The 24,792-nt window shown below is 24.6% G+C and overlaps 3 protein-coding genes across 4 annotated transcripts; all 3 read left to right on the forward strand.

Annotated features, from left to right (window-relative positions):
- The first annotated feature begins 9,475 nt into the window (after nucleotides 1-9,475).
- Nucleotides 9,476-10,303, forward strand: LOC114128793 (uncharacterized). The gene is made up of 2 exons (XM_027993379.2): nucleotides 9,476-9,873; nucleotides 9,928-10,303. Exons 1-2 carry the CDS (start codon nucleotides 9,649-9,651, stop codon nucleotides 10,123-10,125), a joined length of 423 nt encoding a protein of 140 aa, XP_027849180.1. The 5' UTR covers nucleotides 9,476-9,648; the 3' UTR covers nucleotides 10,126-10,303.
- A 1,467-nt stretch (nucleotides 10,304-11,770) lies between these two features.
- On the forward strand, nucleotides 11,771-15,406 carry LOC114128865 (uncharacterized PE-PGRS family protein PE_PGRS20-like). Of its 2 annotated transcripts, XM_050197296.1 has the most exons (4): nucleotides 11,775-12,039; nucleotides 12,837-12,911; nucleotides 13,269-14,472; nucleotides 14,644-15,406. In XM_050197296.1, exons 1-4 carry the CDS (start codon nucleotides 11,995-11,997, stop codon nucleotides 15,339-15,341), a joined length of 2,022 nt encoding a protein of 673 aa, XP_050053253.1. In that variant the 5' UTR covers nucleotides 11,775-11,994; the 3' UTR covers nucleotides 15,342-15,406. The 2 variants fall into 2 exon arrangements, with proteins under 2 accessions (XP_027849266.2, XP_050053253.1); XM_027993465.2 differs by having other exon boundaries at nucleotides 11,771-12,039; nucleotides 13,269-15,406.
- Nucleotides 15,407-21,779: 6,373 nt separating this feature from the next.
- On the forward strand, nucleotides 21,780-24,646 carry LOC114128856 (uncharacterized). Its single transcript, XM_027993453.2, has 3 exons — nucleotides 21,780-21,944; nucleotides 23,136-23,171; nucleotides 23,738-24,646. The coding sequence occupies exons 1-3, from the start codon at nucleotides 21,900-21,902 to the stop codon at nucleotides 24,539-24,541; spliced, it is 885 nt and encodes a 294-aa protein (XP_027849254.2). The 5' UTR covers nucleotides 21,780-21,899; the 3' UTR covers nucleotides 24,542-24,646.
- Nucleotides 24,647-24,792: the final 146 nt, after the last annotated feature.

The following is a 24,792-nucleotide window of genomic DNA, read 5'->3' on the forward strand; positions in this document are numbered from 1 at the left end:
GCGTCTAACTGATTCAAAAATTATTTTTTAAACGTCCGTACCTTTGACGTAAACGTTTATTACGCATAGAAACGATGATTGTACTCGTATATAATATTATACTTTAATCATTCTTTATATTTTGAAACAACGAATATGTTGATAATCCTTTTTGAGAACTGTAAAACATTTGTAATTATAATATTATATTATAATCTCATGTCTGAAAAATTTTCTTTTTTTTTTTAGTCATTATGTAATGTATGTTATTTTTCTCCGATTCTGTTCTCAATCGTTTATATTTTAAGGAAAAGAAAAACTATTTTTTAGCACGGCATGTACTTGCACTTAGCCAAACGATGGTTTTTATCACATAGCAACACAATTATAAATTACAAACGATTTTTCTCATTCAATATTTCTCGATACTGAAAAACAAATTCGTCGTATCGATCGATAGATAACAAGAAAGTATTTTTTATTTAATGTATAAATTTATATACAGAAAGAAAGTTTATTTGCAGTTTAGAAACGTATAATAAACTCCTGAAGTTTAAACGATTATAAACGATATAAAATTGTATTAAATTGTTAGTCTACATAGTCTACAATATATATGTATATCTTAAAAATATTTTATCAACATCACGATGTATTGTTTGCATGAAAAAATTATTTTTCAAAGTAAAAACAAAACTTAAACTATTACTCAAACGTCTCAAACCATGACATAAATGCATATTGTAGGGATATTATAATACAAGATGTATATGATGTATTTCTATCAAATCAATTGTGAATGTTACAGGTAAGTGCAGGTGATAACAATGGTACGTTTTCATTTTCGACGAACTAATTATTCACCCGTCATACATCATAGTTCTTAATGATACATGTGATGTTAAGACAACACGCAACGTGCCTATTATAAAAAGCAATTTATTATCATCACGGACGACGACGTCGAACGAGTTAGATATTATATTATATTATTGATTTTTTTTTTTTTTAGATATATTTAGTGACGTCGGGCAGGACTTAGAAGTATAATTTTAGAAATGACGTCAATCGTCCGCGGTGGACGTACGTCGTATTTTTCAAAATTCGATTTCAATGAACATTATTACGGAGACGCAACGGCGGAGTAGGAAGACACTACGGCGGCTAGCTGCAGCCGCGACACGGACGACGCTATTGGCCAGGGCGCAAAACAACATTTAAAATAATAATAATAATAATATATACCGAGCAAGGATAACGTTATGTGCGATATATATTATATATTATAATATTATTATTATTATGTACGGTCTGCCGCCGTCGTCTGCGCGCCGCGGTGTGAGTGAACGACCTCCGAAGGTCTTTATCCCGCATTCTTTGACCCAGAAAACCGGCCTACCATTGCCGGACCGGTGTGTGTTTTTCTCTATAACTCACACATACACACACACACACACACACACACACACACACACACACACACCACACACACACACACACGGCAGCGGCAAGCCGGACATACTTTCGCCGGTCATATAATATAATATTATATTATATACTGTAAACGCCTTTCCCCGGACCACGTTAATATTACATTCCGCGCTACACATCCGTCACATTTGCAAATTTTTACATCGTCGTCGACCAGAAGATTTCGTACACCGATATATAATGATAACGCAAAACGTTATAATAATGCACAAGCATATCATAATAATATTATATAGCTGCCCACGAACAACCCTTATGTGTATTTTATCCTTTAACGGTGAATTTTTATTTAAATTCTGAATTTTTTACTTTTTTTTTTTTGGAATCATATAGAATTGTTAGATTTTCAAATACTTGGATTTTATATCGGTACCATTTCCTTTTTTCCCATGTATTTTTTATATATTATTATTATGATTAATGGAAATTTTTTATGTATCTAATTTAAAATCTGAACGAGTAGTTTTATCTGTAAAAATTTTCCGAGTATAATAAATAATAGGTACTAGATTTAATACTACATATTGTATTTTGTATTTTTATAAAACCACGTTTAACGATTTTTAGGTTTACTGTATAACATAAATGTTTATAACACAGAAATTAAAATTTTGATTTAAATACATCCAAATTTTCTAAAAAAAAATGTGTATGATACCTACTCCTTAATAATATAAAAATCTAAATAATTTAAAATGTGGTCTTCAATATCTAAGCTATACTATCAGAAATTGAATGAATTAGTTATTAAAGGAATAATGGGGTAAATACGATTAGTGAATCATCATTCTGTATACGAGTGTTATGTTATATGTAAATCAAAAAATAGTTGTAAATTAGTTAAATCACTAAATGAAATCGATCGTTTATCGATAACAAACGGAACTAAAATCTTTCCGCCGTTAATGATAATAATTATTTTTGTTATCATTATTATTATTATTATTATTATTATTCTCCGTGGCCAGAATGTCACGAGTACACGTCTCGTTTTTTTTTTTTTTTTTTTCAATGGAACGCGGTCGACAGCTGCACTCTGTCAATATGATAATAATATACCGTTTTGGCGATCTAGAGTCTTGACGGATTTCAGAAGACCTAAATATTATGGCAAACACACCAGTTATAACCAGTCGTCGAATATTTTAGGAATAATATAATATTGTTGGACGATTTTCAAATATTAGTTTGAACTAATTATATTCATAATAATAAAAATAATAATAATATTTCAAATATAGACTTTAGAATAATTAGGTAAAAACAATTTCATAGGTCTCTAAAAGTGGCATTTAATATTTATAAAAATGAAAAACATATACTAGGTACTTTATCAATTTTTATGTTAACCGTAACTTTTTTTTATCACACGCTTAAATATCAAAAACATGAAATTAAAACATTATTTTTTTAAGTTTATGGTAGAATTAAAAAAAGTTATAGTAGTTTTAAAACTACATACAGTGTTCATTGTTCACATTATTTATACTGAAATTATATGTAAATTTTAACAGTAAGTATGTATATTGTATAATATAACAACATACATTAAAAGTACTAATGCATCAACATTGCATTTGTTGGTAAATTGTATTAGCTTACAAAATAATAAATGAAGACACTAAAACAATATGGGTATTCAATTAGTATAATGTATTTGAGTAACATAAAATTTATTAATAATAATAAAATTTAAAAAATTTACTATGATAATTTGTTTAAGTATATAAATGAATTTCAATCAACTATTTTTAACAATTTTTCATCATTATTATTGTTATTGTATTTATTAATCATAGTGATACAAATGATTTATAAGTATTAAGCCAATAGTTTGTATTGCTGTTTTTGTACAGTATCAATCGATAAACTTTCAGGTATCTAGTAACTGAGAAAAAGTTGTCATAATACATTAATACCATTGGTAAATTAGCTTATGTTTTATAAATGTAGTCAATCATTTAAAAAAAAAATATTGAGTGACATTAATAATACAATAATTGCAATACCTAGATTAATATTTTTTTTTTAAGTATTTTATTAAAATATTTTTTTTTTCAATAGTAAATATATAATCTGCAGACTAATTTTACAATAAGAATATGTGCTATACTAAAATACTTGGACATAAAGTTACTTGATAAATGGACTAATCCAGGCGGCTTCACTCTATAATTATATAATATAATTAGTAAATAATTAGGTATCACACAATTTAAAACTATACATTACTTAAAATTTAAAGAAATCATTTAATATTTTAGATAATTTAAAAAATATTATAGATGTAGATAAATTTGTACCTATATTAAGTAATATAATAATTTTTTTACTAGATTGAAATTGTAGTTAATCATACAATTATGGTGTAAAATTATAAAAAAATATCGCAGAATTTTTTTTTAAGAAATAAATTAAATAATATCAATAAACTGTTAGTAATATTATATCAAATAAATTTAAGATAATTGTATGAAACTAATTAAAATACCAATCTACAATGTTTGTTTGCTTACCTAATTAAAATACCTCTTGTTCTCTTACTATAATAATATGCAGAAATAGTATATACTGCTAAAATTTGTGTGTGAAATATTTTTAAATTCATTAAATTCCTTCAAGAAAATAACACTGTTATTGTTATGAATTTGAAATATATATTTGTATAAACGAATTGTTTGTTAATTGATATTTAAGTGCATTTAAAAAAATTGCTCATTATTACAGGTATTCAAAAAACGAGTATGTTGTTCCTTATATAATTTACTCTATCAGCGATTTGTTGTAAATATTAATTTTAATTTATACCTACCTATAGGTTCATTGCAATATTTTAAAACTTGAAATCTGAACGTCTATTAGAAAGGTTTTGTAACACCAAATCCGGTCGCAATTTACTCTATTCCATCAGGTTATTGCACTGTTGACATTCGAAAGTCGTGGATTTCTGTTATTTCTGTTAAATGTTTATTTCTTTTAATTAATTTTTTTTCGCACCATACTATGCTAGTGTCTAAAAACAAATAGTGTGGAAAACGATGGTGTAAATAGTAACTAGGTTTAATATTGTCCGAAAACTTGTATTAAGACTTAAAAAAAAAAACCTTTTTCGACCTTTAAAAATCGATATAGAACCTAAATGCATTAATGGTAGGATTTAATTCATTAAGAGAAATTGGAATCTGTCCAACTAGCTCCGTAAACACGATAATCTTGGCTGTAGATTTCACGGTTTTGATCGCCAAAGTCTCCCAATTTCACCCGTGTCTAAAACAATAATTTTAATTGACTAAAAAATTGTTTACTCACATAATGAGTACATTATAATACTTAAAACAGCTAGTTTTCTACTACACAATACTATATACGTATTAATAAGTCATAAATATTATGTTTTTGGTAAGTAGCACTTGTTTTATCACTTCATAATATATTATAACGGCGTAATTTATTAAAACTCTATAGAGTATATTTTTTAAGTATAAATAATAAAATCGGAATCAAATTGAAATGCTTTTTTTTATCACATGCACAATATTTTTTTTCGCTGCTTAATTAGATTAAAATGTATAACTATTTTTGTTTTAGATAAATGTATGTGTGATCTGATAAAGTTACCTATTGAAGTATTATGATATAAGAACTAATGAAGGATATAAGAGTGATTGTAAAGTTATTATTTTTTTTTTTACTGAAAATATTAATTTTACTGAATATTGTATGAATTTTATTTCATTAAATAATTGAATAGATGTATGTCCGAATAAAGATAGTAATATTATAATAAGTTACATATACGATAGTTCGTAATACTGATCTATTCACCTTTCACGTGTCTTATAACGGATATTTACTCAGACGAGTATAATGTTTTTAAATAATAACAATTTTTAGGCGATACCAAATACCTAATTTAGTTTATTTATTTAATTTTTACTTTGTTGTAATTTTCTAAAATGATAATGAAATCTAAGACTTTATGACACAATCATCTGACTATTAGTCTTCAAAACGCATAATTATAAATATTTTTATTATATTCGAATAATTCAATTCATTTGTTAATACAATATTAAGAACTAAAAAAAAAAAAAAAAAAAAAATTATTGTAATTGTTAATTATATTATATTTTATTCAGTAACGTAATTGCAATTTTTTAAGATAAAACTAAAACATTTTGTCCCCTTCCACTCAAAAATATTAGCAGTATGTGGGTAATATCAATTAGTAATATATATATACGAATATAATATGTATAGTGTATACTTATATCTACATAAGCCTCGTTTTTTATTCGTGATTTAGATTATAATATTTTATTATTTTTATATATTTACATGATATTTGTGTATAATATTACACTTAGTGCATACTAAATATTTTTTTTTTTACAATTTACATAATATAAAAACGAATTCTAGTCTCCTAAGTTTTTTAACGATTTCATCGATTATTTCCTCAAAATTTAGTGTAATGTTATTATGTATAAATATAATTTTGAGCCTATTCTATGTAGGTACTTTACAATAAAAATAAGATTAAAATTAAAATTAATTAAGTATCTACATCACTATTTTTATTGGAACATAGCGTTCATATTTTGTATATTGACTATATTATTATCATTAAGTTAAAATGGTTATTGCACATATGTTAAGTAGTACATACTTACTATACATTATTTTTTTTTTATGATTATTTGATTATTTTAGTTTAAGCTACAGAGGTAATTAGTTATAATAATTATTCAAAAACTATTTATATAATAATATCATTGTCAATTAATTACCTACATATTTAAATAATAATCATGTCACGTGCCTTATTAAATTATAGTTTAAATATTTACAAATACTTTTATTTTAGTAAAATAATATAAACATATTAATTTTTGTAATTAAGCATACAATTTTACAATCTTATCAAAAATGCCTTGTATCATACAAATATTTGTATAATTTAAATTACTTACTTACCTACATTTTTGTATTGTTATAAATATATACATGTATAATGTATATATTGTTTTATAAATCTACCTTGAAAATATGACACAAATATTATACTAATCATAGAAACATATAATTAAACATATTTATTTTATATTCATATATATAAATCTTTGAAAATGTAGTTTAAAGTAAACGTTGATATAACAAATACAAACGATTATTGATTAGTCGTATAATAAAACATATTAATTACAAAATAATATTAAATATGTATACTAATTATTTTCAGAGTTTTTTGCCAAGAAATCTATAGTTTTAAATTATTATTTTGTTTTGAAGATCAATGAAAAACCAATACTAATCAACAGAAATATTTTATGAAATAAATAACAATTGTATAACATTTAAGCTAATTTAGTTTTTTTTTTATTAAAACTGTAATAAACGATAAACTAAGTATAAAAAAAATGTGCTTTTGAAAATTTTTTTCGTTTGTATTGATCAAAGATTTTCAAAAATATACACTCGTAATTGTGAACGAAATATCTAGTTTATCTATATCTAAGTATTTATAATGTTTCAATATTAACGATAGAATAATTTTAATACCTTATAAGTACCTACCTATATATCTATTTTTAATATTTAATTTAATACTCATATTATTTAATATCAATAAACCACAAATTATACTTAAAATTATAATGAATAAATAATATTTAATTATTCAATTAATTTAACTACTAGGTACCTATTTTAAACTACTCATTTTACTTTAAAACTTTTTGAAACTTTATTCTAAAAATGACTGATTACTTATTTTTTTTTCTAACAAAAAAAAAAATAATAGAATACTTTAAATATAGAATACTAATATTATTAGAAAAATAAATTCCAAATTTTGATTGCAGTACAAACCAGATTGTTCTGAGCGTACACCAGTGCACTTTGGATTAAGTAGGTACTAAGTAAATTTACACTGCGTTATATATGAGTGCGATAATAGTTTAAAAATTAAAATTCATACCTACGTGATAGTGTTGAACGACTGTTAGTTATGAATTATTGAGGCACAGCGGTACATACATAATAATATGTAGACTGTAAATGTAATTACTATTTTTTTTTTTTTTTTTTCAATAATTTATTCCAATAAAACAATTAAACATGTTTACCATTTTTAATTATGTACTATAGTATACAGTTTAACTGAAAAATAGTATTATGTAAATGTTTAGTTAAATATCATAGAAAATTATTATATTATATTTTAAATTGCTTAAATATATGTTCATAGTTTTAATCAATACTATTATACTTTTAGAAAACAATATGTAGGTACTAATAATTATTGTATATAGGTACATATCGACATACCAAATATATTATGTTGGTACAACTAATGAATTTTGGTTGATTAAAAATGTGAGTTGACACTATCTTAACGATACCCTCTGAGAAATATTATTTTTTTTATCATATCTTAAATAAACATTATATTTTGTTGAACGGTAAAATAAATATGCGTTTGATACGTTAATATTAAAAATTCCATACTCCGTATGAGTTCCGTAGCATTAAGTGATAAACAATAAATATTGTGTAGTACGTATTTTTTATTTGAAATGTTCTGTGCACATTACAGGTTATTATTTTCTTTTATTTAATTGCAATATTGTTTACTGGACATGACAGAACGTAGTGTTTGGCCACAGCCACTAAATAGTTCTGTAGTTAAACACCGTCCAGCAGGTTGCTAACTCTCGGATGAGTGACTACCGGAGTTCTTACCGACGAAAAAATGTCCTACATACGGAAACATGTGTTTCAAAAACCTAAAGTACCAAACCGTAACAAACTTAAAATCCCCCAGCTATATTGTACGGATTTAATCAAGCTTAATTATAGAAAATAAAAATTATATTATATTTTCAAACCCCTTAAATACGGTATTAACATCTGACACTCTCATGAGAATTTTCACTTTTATTTGCACATTATTTATGTATGTTTATATAAAAAAAAAAAAAAGGTATTCGTCCATTTAATATTTTTATCCGACGTCGAGGAAAACCGAATTGAGTCGTTTTCTAAACTTTAGACAAGTATATTTCTATTAATTTATTATTATTTTTTAATAGTATTTCCATTGTTATTATATAATTACAGACTAGCGTTGATAACAAGCACAAAATGAGTCTTATAATCAAATGAATCTTATAGGTAGAGTGAGACAAAAAACATAATTTTTAATTATTTATAAGCTTTATTTTATTACATATTTTTCTTTTACATTAATCTTATTTAATAGAATGTCACATTACATATTACTTATTAGTAAATAAATTAAATCAGATAATACAATAATTGCTATAAATTTGAAATACGATAAAATTTGTTGTACATAATATACAGTATACACATTATAAAGTATGAATCGAAACCAGAAATAACAAACAAAAATATGTAATTTTTCAAAACTAATTTATTTATATTTTTAACCTAAAATGTTTATTTTCTACCATTTATTTTACAAAATTTGAGTCTTATAAGCGGCGTCCACTATATATATACTCCAGATAAAATAATTAAACTTAAAATCTTTTTAAACATGATGTATTTAATATTTTAAGCATTTTGTTATACATAATGGTACTTTTTATTAAAATAATGTTTTGTATGATATTTTTTATAAATAAATCGTGATTTATATCACATATTAATCATTGAAAATAAGATACCATATAAATATTATTATTGTTCGTAAATAATAAACTTTAAATATATACCTATTATATATTAGAAATTTTATAAATATTTTTAAAATCCCAAAAACAAAAATCATAATCGAAAACGTCAATTAAAACAAACATACAAATAATGTTTTTAAATTTTGAAACAAAATACACAAGATGTTATAATACATTATTATAACATACAGAACGTCAAATGATGATTACGGCATGCATGTACAATGATAATTGAGTGGTGTATAATGTGCCTAATCGAATACCTTTTACATAAATAAAATATACAGACATACATATTTTAAAATCGATGGTTCAAATAGTGTCTGCCAAAAATAATTACTTCACTAGGAACATGTGCACGTTTGAACGTCGAAAAAAGTTTTAGGTACTACAAACACATTCTATACTGTTCCGAGCATAAAATATTTCCATTTCTGTTTTATCAAAGTTTTCTTGGTTTTTTTTTTTTTTTTATATGATGAAATTCGTATTAATCGTGGTTATATTTATATCCCTACAATACGAGTCTTTTCAATATGACATGAACTCACAGTTTTATCGGCCATATTACAATAATTATAATAGTTACAATAATAGATACACACCGACTATGTACAGATATCCACCACAAAGCACTACAGCCTATAGTGTCTATAGAAATTATATGCCAGAAAACAGGAGTTATGGTATTCTAAAAAAGGTAAAATATTTTTAATTGTTTCAATAGAGATTGATTGAATTTGTATTGTTTAAGCCAACAATTGTTCAACAAATGCCAATACAACAGGATGATGTTCTGACGAGGATGAAATTAATAATGGCGCAATTGAAAAATATTCAAGATCAATCAGCTGACAGGTTATCAAAGACAGAATATGATCCAAATGCTGAAATTTACAAAGGAAGGTTTACAAGAAAAACGGCGGCATCAAATAGATCAGCATCTGTGTAGTATATTGAGTAAAAAAAAAAAAATGATAATAATAATAGATAATATTAATATAATATTGAAATTTTTTAGACTACTAAACTATATTGTACAATTAATACATAGTTGTATAACAACATGAAAAAATTAACAAAAACTGTCATGAATAACTATTATTATTAAAAATTAAATGCAATCATTAGTTTTGTTCTATTTACTTAAATATTGTATGTACATTTTCTGTAAAATAAGATAACGAGAAATAATGAAGAAGTTGAAAATGCAACTTTTTATGTTGCATCTGGAAACCAACAAATAAATAATTGCTATTTCATAAAATTAAAATATAATATTTTCAAGTAGGTTTATAAAAAATGTCAACTTATTTTTCAGTTTTTGATAAAATTACCTACTGATATAAGTACATTAATTTAATAATTGTCTGTTTTGAACCTCTAATCAAAACTATAACATTTGAAACTTGTACTCAGTTTAAATAAAGGTTTCAGCCATAGTAGGATTGATTTTAATAAGTATTTCTTTACTTAGAAAAGTTCTAAAAATAAAATAATGTTCATAATTTTAATAGATATTAATTCGAATTTAAGTTTTAAATATCGTTCAATAATTACTTGTAACTTCAAATTAAATATATTAATTAAAATAAATTACCTCCAATATTCTCATTTAACGAATAAACAATGTTATAACTTTTATTACAAAAATAATATGATTAATATTATATTGAAAATAGTTTATAAGAATAAACTATTCTTTGAACAAAATAATATATATTATAAAATTTAAATAAAGAAAAATAAAAGTAAAGATAAAAAAGTGTAATAAAATACAAAGTATGTTTACTAACCAACATCAATTTTAAAACAGCCGTAAAAATACAAAGTTTAAAATAAGTAAGGATACTATTCATGTATCTCATACTTCAATTACTACAAACATCGTTTAATTATTGAAATTGTAAACATTATCAACAATAACCATTTATATCAATAGGAACTTACTGTATTCCTAATATCAATTTTTCTATTTCACGAGTATAACAGGTTTGAACTTAATAATTATATCTATAATATTTACATTAAATAAAATATATTCTATACATATACATAACATATTGTTCTTAAAAAATACACTTATATAATAAATATAACGGAAAGATAAGTGCATTTTAAGGTGTGGTAATAAATTGTATGTGCAAACTGTTATATTAGTATAAATACTTTACAATACACAAGTACATATAACATGACAATCAAATTTGCAAGAAAGGAGACACGTCATATTATTATGATTTATAAAATTATGTATCGTAATTAAAGATAAATTATAAATTGAATAATTTGTATTTAAATAGTATAGTTGCATATGTATTTAGTGTATTTAAATTATGTCTTAACTCTAAAACCATATATATATATATATATTATATATATATACAACGAATCATTATATTAATTTACTTATTTAAAAAAAAAGTAATTAACTTTTCATAATTATTTGATTTCAATAGTTCATTAAAGTAACAACTGTGATAACATTTACCATCAGTTGTAGAATTAACACTAATAAAAAATATCAACTTCGACTAATATACATGTATGCTAAACTGTTAAATGTTAGTAGGTACCTAGTTCTTGGATAAACAACATAAGCGATTTTATACCATCGTTGTTTTTGCTATAGAAAGTAATATATTTGTATAGATATGTAAATATAATAACACCCACTTAATGGTGTTCGATCGTTAATTGTGCCTGGTGTATAAAAATTTTATATGGAAACTAAAAATTAAAAGTTCATATAGTTATATAATCATATAGATCATATAACATTGCATTCATAATCTTCAATCGGTGAAGTAGAACGTTGAAAATGCTTATCATACTTACTTATTATGTTTCATTATCCATACTACAGGTACAATTTAGATTAAATTCATATAATCAAAAAATGATAACATGAAATAATAATGTATTTGCTTACTGATTTAAATATAAGTATAATATATTTAAAAAAATTATTTATCGTTTTTGATTAAGCGTATAAAAATTAATTTTTTTGTATAATAGTAAATGTATATAATTACAGATAAATTGTAGGATTTGATTAATATAAGTAGGTAGATACTTAACAATATAATTAATTAAATTTTAATAGTTTATTTTATATCCTAACACCTCTTGTGAACAATTATTCACACTGTTAAAGTAAGTGAAAGTAAAACAAAATTCAGTTATCTATGATAATAATTGTTGAAATATATTGTTATACTTTTTTAATTTTAATTTTTTTTGTGTTTGAAATCGATTATTTAATTTATTATTTATTTACAAACTTTTCATATTTTTTATATAATTTAAATAAAAATGACTAAATTAGTAATTTTTAGTTTACAAAGAATATTACAAATGTAAATAAATTTTATTATAGCTACTACTAAAACTTGCAGAAACTAATTTAAAAATAATAATAGGTACATATAACCCTAACGCAAAAAAAATGTAAGCATAAAAAATGCCTAAATTATGGTTTTTATTTCATCTTTTGGTTTTTTATTTATTAAGCTTTATAATATTTATTTTATATTATAAATAAACAAATTTATTTTTATCAACTAATAATGAATAATTTATACTTAATTTTAAATTAAATAAAACTACCTATAATAATTATGTTAAATTAACAATGTTTTTAACGTTTTAATTTATTTTCAGATATTGTATGTCACCGGGATTTCAGTTTCATGGAATTCTCCTAGCATATCATATTCATCTATAAGCAGTAAATCGGTAAACATTAATTACATTATCTAATTAATAGTATATACTTTTATATCATATATGAGTAAGGAAATATTAGGCAGAAAACACACATAGGTTTGACTTTTCTTTGAAAATTCTATTGATATTTAAAAATAAAATAAATCAATCCATAATAATTACTAACTGAGAAAGTTTTTCAAATAACTAATAATTAAAAACGGATAACTTTTAAGTTATTTTATAAATTTATCGTTGAGTGTGTATATTATTGTTCAATTTTAAGAAAAAAAAATTTATATGTAAAAAAATTTTCGATCAATTATCAAATACGTTTTTTAAATTAGGTCTCTTATTCTTTTTTATATTGCATTTTTAAATTTCAAGGTGCCAATATACAATGGAAATGTACAGCAAGAGTCTTCAACAATTAAACCTTTTCGAGTATCAGGAAGCACATCAACAAGTCTTAACCAAATTGGTAATTTGGATACAGAAATGTCATTTAACAGAGGCTTGGGAATGAACACAAATAAAATTATTGTAAGTAAAAAAGGTCAGCTTAAAGATAATAAAGGTGATGGCGTGTCGGAGTATACAATTACTAATATTCAACCCTCTGAATTAAGTAACGAATCTTCACAATCTTCAAAAATTTCAAATTTTAATATTCCTGTTCAAATGAATGGACCTAGATTATCAACTATTTATCACGGGACAAATAAAATTAGTGAAACGGGTCGAATAAATGACGTTAGTAATTTATATAAATCCAATAATGATGCAGATATAGGTTTGGACACAACATTTGGATCTATACAATTTGACGGAATAAATAATGGTAAAACAAGTGGATCTGGTAGGGAAGAAGAAAATAATAAAGGGTTTAGTGGATCAAAAGGATCCATAAGCTTCAATAGCAAAACTAAGGGTAGAAGAGGTAGACCAAGTGAAGAAGAAGACGGAGATAGATCAAATGAATCTAGAAAATTCGTTGAACAAAATTATGGAAGAGTAGAAGGATACGGTGGTGAAGAAAGCGGAGGAAGTGGATCAATTGGACTCATAGGATTTGGTAGAAAAAATGAGGGAGAACCAGGTGGATCTGATGTAGAAGAAGGGGAAAATAAAGGATTTAGTGGGTCAAAAGGATCCATAAGCTTCAATAGCAAATATAAGGGTAAAAGAGGTAGGCCAAGTGGAGAAAAAGAAGATGGGGGTAGAAGGTTTAGTGGATCAAATGAATCTATAAAATTCGTTGAACAAAATGATGGAAGAGTAGAAGGATACGGTGGAGAAGAAAGTGGAGGAAGTGGATTAATTGGCCTCATAGGATTTGGTAGAAAAAATGAGGGAGGATTAGGTGGATCTGGTGTAGGATTTAGTGGATCAAAAGGATCCATAAGCTTCGGTAGTAGAAGTAATGGTAGAGCAGATGGATATAGTGGAGAAGAAAGTGAAGGAAGTGGTTCAGGTGGATTTATAGGATATGGTAGAAAAAATGAGGGATGGGCAGGTGGATCTGTCGGAGAAGAAAAGGGAAATATAGAGTTTAATGGATTAAAAGGATCCATAAGATTCGGTAGCAAAGGTAATGGTAGAGCAGGCGAATATGGTGGAGAAGAAAGCGGAGGAAGTGGATCCATTGGACTCATAGGATTTGGTAGAAAAAATGAGGGAGAATCAGATGGATCTGATGTAGAAGAAGGGGAAAATAAAGGATTTAGTGGATCAAAAGGATCCATAAGATTCGGTAGCAAAGGTAATAGTAGAGCAGGCGGATATAAGGAAGAAGAAAGAGGAAAAAGTGGATCGGGTGGATTTATAGAATTTGGTAGAAAAAATGACGGTGGAGCAAGTGGATCTGGTGGAGAAGAAAAGGGAAATAAAGGGTTTAGTGGATCAAAAGGATCCATAAAATTCGGTAGCAAAGGTAATGGTAGAACAGGCGGATTTGGTGGAGAAGTAAAAGGAGGTATAAGGTTTAATGGACCAAATGTATCTATAAGATTTGATGGGAAAAATGAAGGAGAAATAGGTGGATTTGGTGAAAAAAACATAAAAATTAGTGGAGGACATAGAGCTAATAGATCGTCAAGATCTCGAAACATTGGTGGAAAGAGAAATTTTAAATTATCAACTGGAGGTATACAATTAGGTGCAGAAAATGGAGAAATAAGTAGATCAAATAGTATTTTATCAAAAATAACTGGTAAAAATTACGGAAGTAGAAGATTTGGTGGTAATAGTAAAAGTGACAAATTTGTAGGAGACAGTGGTATGAGTGAAGTAGGTGGTAGCAAATTATTTGGAGAAAAAATGAATAAGTTCAGTGAAACTGGTGGAATTTATGAAGATAGAAATTTTGATGATTATAATGAAAATAGATCTGTAAAAGAGTATGGTACAAGTGAAGTAAGATTTGGTGAATATAGTAGCCTAGGAAATAGTGGTAACTAATATGGGTCGATTGAATTATTTGAATAAAAAGTGTTTCCAAATTGTGAATATATATAAATAAATAACAAATCGTTTGAAAACTTAAAATAATCAGTAACAATAACAACTATAAATTAAATGTTTTATTATTTATAAAATAATATTTAATTTATTCATAAAAAAGTTTTGTTTTTAATATATTACACCCAATTTTTTAATTTTTATCAATTCCAATGATAATAGTCTCATTATATATATATAATACACAAATAAGTAGTTAAGTTAAATATTATTGTTTAAGCGAAATTTGTAAAACATTATATTTATTATTATATATTATTATATTCCTATTATATAAATGTTTTCTTTTTTTTTCTTTTTTTTTAATGAGAGATTATAAGTAATTGACAAAACTATTAATTACATACAAAACAATTAAATTTGAATGTATTTTGATAAATTATAAATAATTAAATGCTATGAGTATTCTGTATATTAACCTAACCATGAAAAATAACATATTTATTTATTTGATAATATTTTGTATAATATTGCGGTTACAAAATATTACAAATGAGTAATGACCAGGTCTTGGAAGTTCGAGCAAATACATATTTTTTTTAGTAAGTCATAGAACGTTGAAAGGAAGATGGAAATTTGTTTCACACTTTCCTGATGTCATATAAGAAATTTAATTTTTCTAATTCATGCATATTTCGGTTATTGTACTATTTTGCTAATAATTTAGAATTTTAAATGTTATTTTTAAGCGTATTTTTTTATAAATAAGAAATAAAAAATATCTTCCGAATAAACTCCAGTAAAATATACAAAATACGCGAACGAAAACATGTATCAAATAGTAGGTACATTATCGGTTGTTATCATTGTTGACATTTCACAATTTATTCTATTCATTTTCAATAATTTTGTGATATTTAAAATTGATGTTAAACACGCTTTACTATGTGTAATTATTGGATTTTTCGTATAAACGTTTTAGAGTTAAACTAGTTGCTAAATACTTACTACCGATTACCATATTCTATTAAAACAATACAAAATTTGTATTATAAAAAAATTTTTTGACAATTTTATTTTGCATATTTATAAATTTTTAGTGCTATATTTTTCGCTTATTTTCGTATTTTAAAGTGCATATTTAAGTGTTAAAAATATACTTTTTTAATGCTATAATTTCCGAGACTCGATAATAGTGGTAATAACCATAATAGATGATCAGTTAATACACTAATAATAATGTAAGTAAAAAAAAATATTATATTTGAGAATATTTTTAAAATTTGGTAATTTAGCAAGCTCAATAAAGTAAATATATCTTTAAAAAAAAAATGTACTACATCAAAATATCCGATTTGTACATTTTATTCATATTATATTCTTCTACTTTAGAGAATACCACATCAAAATTTAAACATTTATAATATTGTATCGCTTCAGAATTCATATGGTTAGATTTCATGCTTCGCCATCGTCAAAGGTAAGTACAGAAAATTACACAAAAGAACTGTGAAATAATGTCCTGTAAGACAATAGTGAAAACTATCGAAGTTTCAATCATAGTTATGACACAGAATTTTTATGAGAAAAAATATTTAGTATATCATAGCATTAAATATAAATTTTTGTTTTAAGATCTGTTCTTTGTACTTAATTCATGTATGAATATTGTTTATCGTGTAAATAATATAAAACAAATTAAAACATTTTATAGCAGGGGCGGCCAAACAGTCAATCGCGGACAATTTCAAAGTTGATCTTGTTAAAATTTATTTTTAGTGCCACGTGCCCTATATGTTTCTCAATTATTATGGTTATTTGATAATAAAAAAATTGTTTATGGAAGTCGATAATCAAAGGTGAAGTATAATTTTAGTACATCGTGACCAAAAAGTTTAACCACCCCTGCTCTATGGCAATGTTGCCCAATCTTTTTTGGAATGGTGACCCAAGAATTATTAATCTTTATTAGGTACGCAACCCCCTGCTACAAAAAAAAAAAAATAAAAAATTATATATATATTTTTTTTTTAATATAGATGTATAATTGATATAATTTTATTTATTATAAAATTTAAAATACAATATACTGAATAATAATAATATAATAAATAAATAAAATAAATTATGAAAAAATACAAAAAATTAGCATGATATGAAAATAACCATAATCGTAACCGCGAGTCACGACCCATCAAAAAAAATTCGAGACTCATGGTTTGTGAAACGCTGCTCTATGGCATAAATATTTTCTTCTATATTTGTAGTGTTTGAAAACTTCATGTATTCAACCTGAGAGGTGATTTCAGCGCTAATTAATTTATGGACATTTTAGAATTCTCTTCAGCATTTAAACTCAAATTAAAGACAATTATTATCTATTTTTATTGTATCATCGAAAAATTATATTTATCGTTTGTATTAATGTAACTCAGAGGTTGAGAATCATTTTTAACTCATGGTACCCTAAGATAATTTTTAAAAATCAGGGGTGTTAAAGATATTTCATTTATTTAAGATTATGTGTGAATAGAAATTCACATTTTTAATTGTTAATCAATAAATTATATTATTATATTAATATATTTTAAATTAGTATTTTACAATTGACATTCGATAAACTAATAAAATAGTTAATATAATAGTATTACCTTATGCATAAAAATACACTAACCGTAAAATTACTAAAAAAAATAATGCAAAGTGGAAAAAAGTTACTTATTTTACATTTTTAAATACAAAAAATATAAAATAGTACCTATAATTATTTTCGTCTAGTCTAAATATAAATTATGTAAAATGTAGTGTTAATGATAAATGTAAAAAACAATATAATAATTACAAATTACAATTACAGTGAGTTCCGCTTAATGTGATCACTTTGGTGCAGGTAATTTTGATTCTATTAACTGGTTGATTCTATAAAGCATTTACAACATTACACATACAATTTGGTTTGGGATTTTCATTTTTAATTCTATGGTTGATTCTATAAACCAGTGATCACATTAAGCGGAACTCACTGTATTATTACAAACATGTGTTCTTTTGTGTATTTAAGATAACTATTGTAGTTTAACTGGACTTGATAAATAAATACTTAATTCAAATAAAGTATGAATAATTTAGTGGCCAAATATTTTAAGTTTAGGTATCAAAGAATAATAATTTTAAGATGAGGGCACAGTTATTAGTAATATAATATATGATCTTAACAATTGTATAGGTAATAATTTCGAATTTATATTTAATAAAATTATTAATTTAACGTAATATTCAATTTCAAACTTCAATGAATGCATTTTTTATTTTATAAAATCATCCATGGTAATTGTAAACGATTTGTATACAGAATAAAAATATCGATGATAAATAAAATATTCAAAAAAAAAAACACACACATAATAATATAGTATATAAGCCAATATAATTTTTTTTTTCAAAATAAAATATTCCCGTAAACAGCTAGTGTTAAATAAATAAATAAATATTATATATTATGTTTTATGCTATAAACTTAAAAATATGTATTTATACCAATACTAAATTATATATTTTGTAAAATTGTTAAATATATATCCTATTACACCCATCACATTTACTACCAAATCTTCTAATCAATCTTATTTGTTGTTTTTAAATAAAACACTAATTATTTTAAACCGTTATTATTATTTTTTTTTTTAAAACATGGAGTAGAATATAGAGTAAACAATGATGACGGTAAAGTTGTAGACTATCGATATAATTACTATGACTCTTATCTAAATGAGGAAGACGGTGAAAATTAATAGGATTACGATAGATATAGTGGGATAGGAAGAGATATCAAGTACCCAAAATATGATAAATAACATGGAATATGCAAGTCGATGCTGCATGAAATGTATAACATAAACAGCAAGTTGATAAGAAAAGATTTATGATCTATCTTGCAACCATATTATTTAATTATTTTTAATTTTAACATCTTATAGTTAGTCATTTAAAGTATAATCTTTTGTTTTTTTCCAATATAAAATATCGTAACGTATATATTCTTATTAGGTATATTTTGTACGATTGCTTTTTCTGACAGATATACTTTTTCTTTAGAAATCAAATATACAAAAGATACTGAACTAAATATAGTTACGATGTTTGAAATAGGTAAAAACAAAAGATTAATTTAAATTATTAACTATAATAAGGTGTTAAAATGTACCAACGCAGGCAATTTTTTTTCAGATGGGAGGGATGGGTTTGAAACAATATAAAATTGTATTCAATGTAATGATAATTTTATTGTTTACGAACATTTACAGACCAATAATTCATCTAGCTATTTTATTTGTAAATGTCACGAGAAACTTTAAAACAAATGTTCAATTTACAAGTCGAATAATTTACTTTAAAATTTTTAAAAAAAAAAAGCTTTCTAAAAGCCCTTATATTTTTCCTGAACGTATTGTATATTATAAACGTGTTGTTTAAATTTATGAAGATTTTAAAAATATTCATATATTATAAAAAAATAATAACATATACATAATAATATTATATAAATATAATAACCAGCTACAGTCGCAGGAGGTAACACATAAAATAATAACTAATGAAAACGCTGTCTCTCGTTATGTAATTACATATTTATAATAAACAGACAACATAGTACACACTACACACAGAGTATAAAAATTTAATAATATTATTATGATTATAATGCGGCTATGACAGACACTAGACAATTTTATTGATCCACTGTAGTAATGTAGCTAAATTGCCTACTTATAACGCCGTGTGATCATAATTATAATTAATGCAATCTTTGTATAAAATTATAATATATTATAATCTTAGTATACCTAGTATAGATATTATATACATATTTTTAATTGTTACACATTGTTATGAACAAATATTTTTATTGTCATGAACAATAATAAGGAAAAAACACTAAACAACTTGAAAATACGTAAATGTACACTATATAATAATCAAAAATCTTAAAATATGTAAAAATATTCAAAAAACAATAATTTTTGATTTAAATTTCTTATACCTCAAACAAGATTTGTATTAAACTCTACTATTCAGTGAATTATCCAAAATAATATTTACAATTGAAAGAAGGCCTCGAACATACAGTTTTATTACTACTTACAATAGAAATAATTGTTTTTCAATAAAAAATATTTTCTAATCCAATAATTATTTCGTTGTTAAATCTATATTGTTAGTGGCTTAATTTTCTTGGAAATATTTAAAAAATGTATTTAACATGTAAATTATTATAACAATACTCAATTAAAATATATTATTACGTAATATCTACTATAATAAAATATGATATACTTGATATAAAAAGATTAAATCAATTATTCACCATTAACCTATTTTTATATTAGTTAAAACTCGTGTTAAGCATAAATATTGTGCTATATAATATTATTATAATAATAATTTGATAGACGGTATTCGCATTTCATATGATAGTTGTGAATATCATTTAGTATAAATTAAAATAAATATAGTATTACTTTGAATATTTATGTCAGTACCAGTATACAAAAGTAATGTCATAATTTGGAGTTTTTTTTAGTGTGTGTGTGTGTGGGGGGGGGGGGATTTTGCAGTACTTGTAGCTTAGTAGAATTCTACAGTTAATGAAACTTTATCAAGTTAAAACACTTAAAACTATCCATATTATAATTAGCGAAACTTAAAGTTCATTTTCGACAATGAAGTTAATATTTTGATGATAAGTGAGTATTATTATACAGTATACACAAAACATATAGGTTCACTAATTTTAACGAGATTATTTATCACGTTTTAAAGAGTTAACATGAAACTTTTCACCCATTACCCTTAGTATAAAATATAAACTAAAGTAAATGGTTCCCCACTTCGAAATAGTTTTCACATTAGTTCATATGATGATAATAATATAATAAGAGTTAACCTATAATGTTTTTGTAATTGTATAATATTAATGTTATATGACATACCTATTATGTTCTAAAAATAAAAACCAATAATATTTATTTTTCTAAAAAAATCTACCTTATTCAAAGAAATATAACCTGTATATTGTAAAAATGTATGTAAATATGTAGCTATGTAATTTATTTTAGTCACTGTCTGACCAATGGCCATAGCTGCCACGGTCTTTTGTTCTTCTAATAATAAAAAAAAAAAAAAAAAAAAAAAAAACCAATAATTATATGTATATTAATAGTAACAGCTACTTAACACCTTAATATTTTTTGCAGAATAATTTTGTCAGCTAGGTATGTGAAACAAATATTACACATTTTTCATTATATTTTACAATAGATGACTTGACTTGTTATTTATTTTTTTTTTTTTTTATGTTCGCTATATTATTATGTGCAATTATGTAAAATACAATTTAGTTACAAAAAGAACAATATAGCAGACTATGAACACGTGTTCTGTTTTGTACAATAACGGTAACTTTAGGTTTTAAACTCGATATATAAAGAACACGAAAAAAGAAAATATTAGTTATTTATTTATTTAAGAGATATATTTTTTTGGTTTTCCTGGTTAAAAATGAGAACTCTATCCATAATATGTGTGGCTGTAACACTTCTACAGGTTTGTTATTAAAAAGATTTATTTTTTTATATTAGCTAAACATTTTTAATATTATCTATGTATATTTAAACACGTTTATGAGGAATTTTTAAATTAGGTACAGAAAATTATTATTATTATTTTTTTTTTTATTTACGTTTTAACAAAAACTTGTATTCCTTAATGTTACCCGAAGACTTTAAAATCTAGAAAGATAGGTTCTTAATTTTTTCTGAAAAAGCTTAAAATTTTCGACCAAGTATAAAGTCACAATGTAGATTTGGAGTGGAAAAGATGAATATATTGATTTTACATATTTTACGTATTTTTTTTTTTTTTTTGGTTTTTATTATTTTTATCTATTGTCACTTTTAGAAGCAGTAAAAATACTCTAATTTTCAACGTTGAGGAAGGTTTTTAGTAGAAAATTACATAGTTAGTAATAATAGGGTTGAATGTAAAAACTTCTCAAAATAATCATGAAAAAAATAGGAGGAAATCGGTATTTTAAATCAAAACCAAATTTTTTTGTTTCTTATTGTATTTTAAAATATATAATAATTTTCAAGTATTCAAATAGTTTGATGTACCGAGTAAAAACGTTGAAACATTAATATAAAGTTTGTTGTACGTTGTTATTCTTGAAACCTAATACTTAATCTAAAATCTACACATTCTACATATTTGTTGTACAGCTATTTCAAGTTCAAATTTCGACATGGCTTGTTTTTTAAAAAAAAAAATTCTAAAATCTGTATCTAATATACAAATAGATACAATAACAGTCATAAAAATTTAAATGACACCTCAGGGTAAATTAATTTGTTTATATCTGATGTTTATATTTAGAATCGAGTCCACTGAATCCCGAGTCTTCATTGGTGTGTGGGGGATTTCCGGGAATAAAGTTTGTTAAGAAGTTATGAATGAGGGGATTTCTGTGATTTTTAAAGTAGTATATAATTTTTACATGAATACTAATTTATTTAAAATTATCTGGTGTGTCATTTTGTTCAAATAGAGCAACTGACATGTGTATCTGTGTAGGGCATGAGTGTCCACAATATGTTCACAGAACTATAATTACAATATGCTAATTTTTTAAACAAATTATGTATCGTTTTAAATAGAAAAAAATATTTAAAATATAATTATTACATTAAGTAATAATATTGTTACCTATACCAAAATTATTAAATAAATATGTTCTAGGTTCTTGATGTATCCATCACTGGAATTTCAGCAGCGGTAAATATAAATAAAAATATATTATAAAATAAAATTGTTATGACAGATGAAATTATTGTATTCACTATTCACATAAAAAAAATATAACATTTTAAAATTTAGATATATTATAGTTTAGTTGGTTGAGAAAATTTAACCATTATAAAAGTAGGCATTTATTATAAAATATAGGTAGGTACCTAAAAATAGATGCAAAAATATTGATTCATACACTCTCATTTAAGTTGTTGAAGTAATTGTATATTATAACGATAGATACCTGCACTGAATTAATTAGATATCTACCTATAAAAAATTATAAATACGTACCAATTCAAAGGGCGAGAGTAGTTGAGTAATTGAGTAAGTACCTACTGTAGTTAATAATGAATATTATAATATAGTGTTTTCGTATTAAATTATTCAAAATTTTCTATATTTAAAATAAATATATAATATAATATAATTTGTACCTACCTAATCTTAATTGACTATTTATTATGTCACTCATATAAAATAAATTAACCAAATTATTATAATTATTAGCATTTTTTTTTTTTTTTTTTTATTATTACTATGAAATCTAGCCAACTTCACCCAGAGTAGTTGCTCCAAGCAATAATGCGGCACCTAACCCAACGGTGAAAGTAAGAATCGAAACTAGAGCATTAAAATCAGGAATCAAAACCGCCTCTCCTAACAATGGAGCTTCCCTTGATCCCAATAGCCAACCTGGAATGGATCCAAATGACCAGGATTCGTCGGAAGCTGAACCGCCAAAGACCATCAAAGCATCGGGTAAAAGAGTTCTTAAAACGGCTGCGTCGATAGGCACCAAACGGGGAGCCGGTTTATTAAACAGTATCACTGGAGTTATGAAAGGTACCGACGGTGCTTTCGACTTTTTTGGAAAGTTTTTATTAGGTCAGTCAAAGAACGTGAAGGAATTGGCAAAAAAAAGTTTTGATATGGTATCGAGTTTGGGCAATACTGCAACAAACGGAGCAAAAAATGTAATGAATAGCGCCAAAACTATTGGTGGCCAGGGTTCAAAAACATTGTACAACACGTTACAAAAGACAACAAGGTTTGGAAAAAAATTAACGAAACTTGGAGGAACTGTTATGGACACACCAATTTCTGTAGGCGAAGACCTAGTAACTACTGCCAACAGCATTGCCAAAGTTCCAAGCAAATTATCGAGAATGGGTAGTGAACGTTTGGTTAAACCAGCTTTGAGTTTTTTGGGACCAACCAGCGACGAAGATGAATCCGAAGAAGAAAACGGAGAAGATGCACTCGATGCCGAACCACCGATAGCTCCACAAACTCCGCCTTCACCACCGAAGAAAGTAGTTAAAAAAAAACCACCAACAGCAACAACGATTTAATTTAATAAGCTTATAGATAGATAACAACTATTATATTGTCATATTGATAATATTTGTTAAAATGTTAAGGATATGATAATATTAATATATAGAAGTATATACCTATTTACCGTCTAATAATTGACTGGCATGCAGACTAAAAGGGAATTTAAGATATGAAAAATTCTAAAAAAATCAAATATTTTGATTATGAAATTGACATAGAATATTTTAAAACATTTTATTGTGCGAGTTACCATATCAATCAAAAC

This window comes from Aphis gossypii, chromosome 1 (assembly GCF_020184175.1).
Source record: "Aphis gossypii isolate Hap1 chromosome 1, ASM2018417v2, whole genome shotgun sequence".
NCBI classification, from domain to species: domain Eukaryota; kingdom Metazoa; phylum Arthropoda; class Insecta; order Hemiptera; family Aphididae; genus Aphis; species Aphis gossypii.

Bases quoted from the DNA above. Each gene is read 5' to 3' on its own strand.
- LOC114128793 (XM_027993379.2), top strand. From the start codon at position 9,649: ATGATGAAATTCGTATTAATCGTGGTTATATTTATATCCCTACAATAC. The intron at 9,874-9,927 runs GTAAAATATTTT...GTATTGTTTAAG, and splicing joins GTTATGGTATTCTAAAAAAG to CCAACAATTGTTCAACAAAT.
- LOC114128865 (XM_027993465.2), top strand. From the start codon at position 11,995: ATGCTTATCATACTTACTTATTATGTTTCATTATCCATACTACAG. The intron at 12,040-12,836 runs GTACAATTTAGA...ATTTATTTTCAG, and splicing joins TTTCATTATCCATACTACAG to ATATTGTATGTCACCGGGAT. The intron at 12,912-13,268 runs GTAAACATTAAT...TTAAATTTCAAG, and splicing joins CATCTATAAGCAGTAAATCG to GTGCCAATATACAATGGAAA.
- LOC114128856 (XM_027993453.2), top strand. From the start codon at position 21,900: ATGAGAACTCTATCCATAATATGTGTGGCTGTAACACTTCTACAG. The intron at 21,945-23,135 runs GTTTGTTATTAA...AATATGTTCTAG, and splicing joins TGGCTGTAACACTTCTACAG to GTTCTTGATGTATCCATCAC. The intron at 23,172-23,737 runs GTAAATATAAAT...TATGAAATCTAG, and splicing joins TCACTGGAATTTCAGCAGCG to CCAACTTCACCCAGAGTAGT.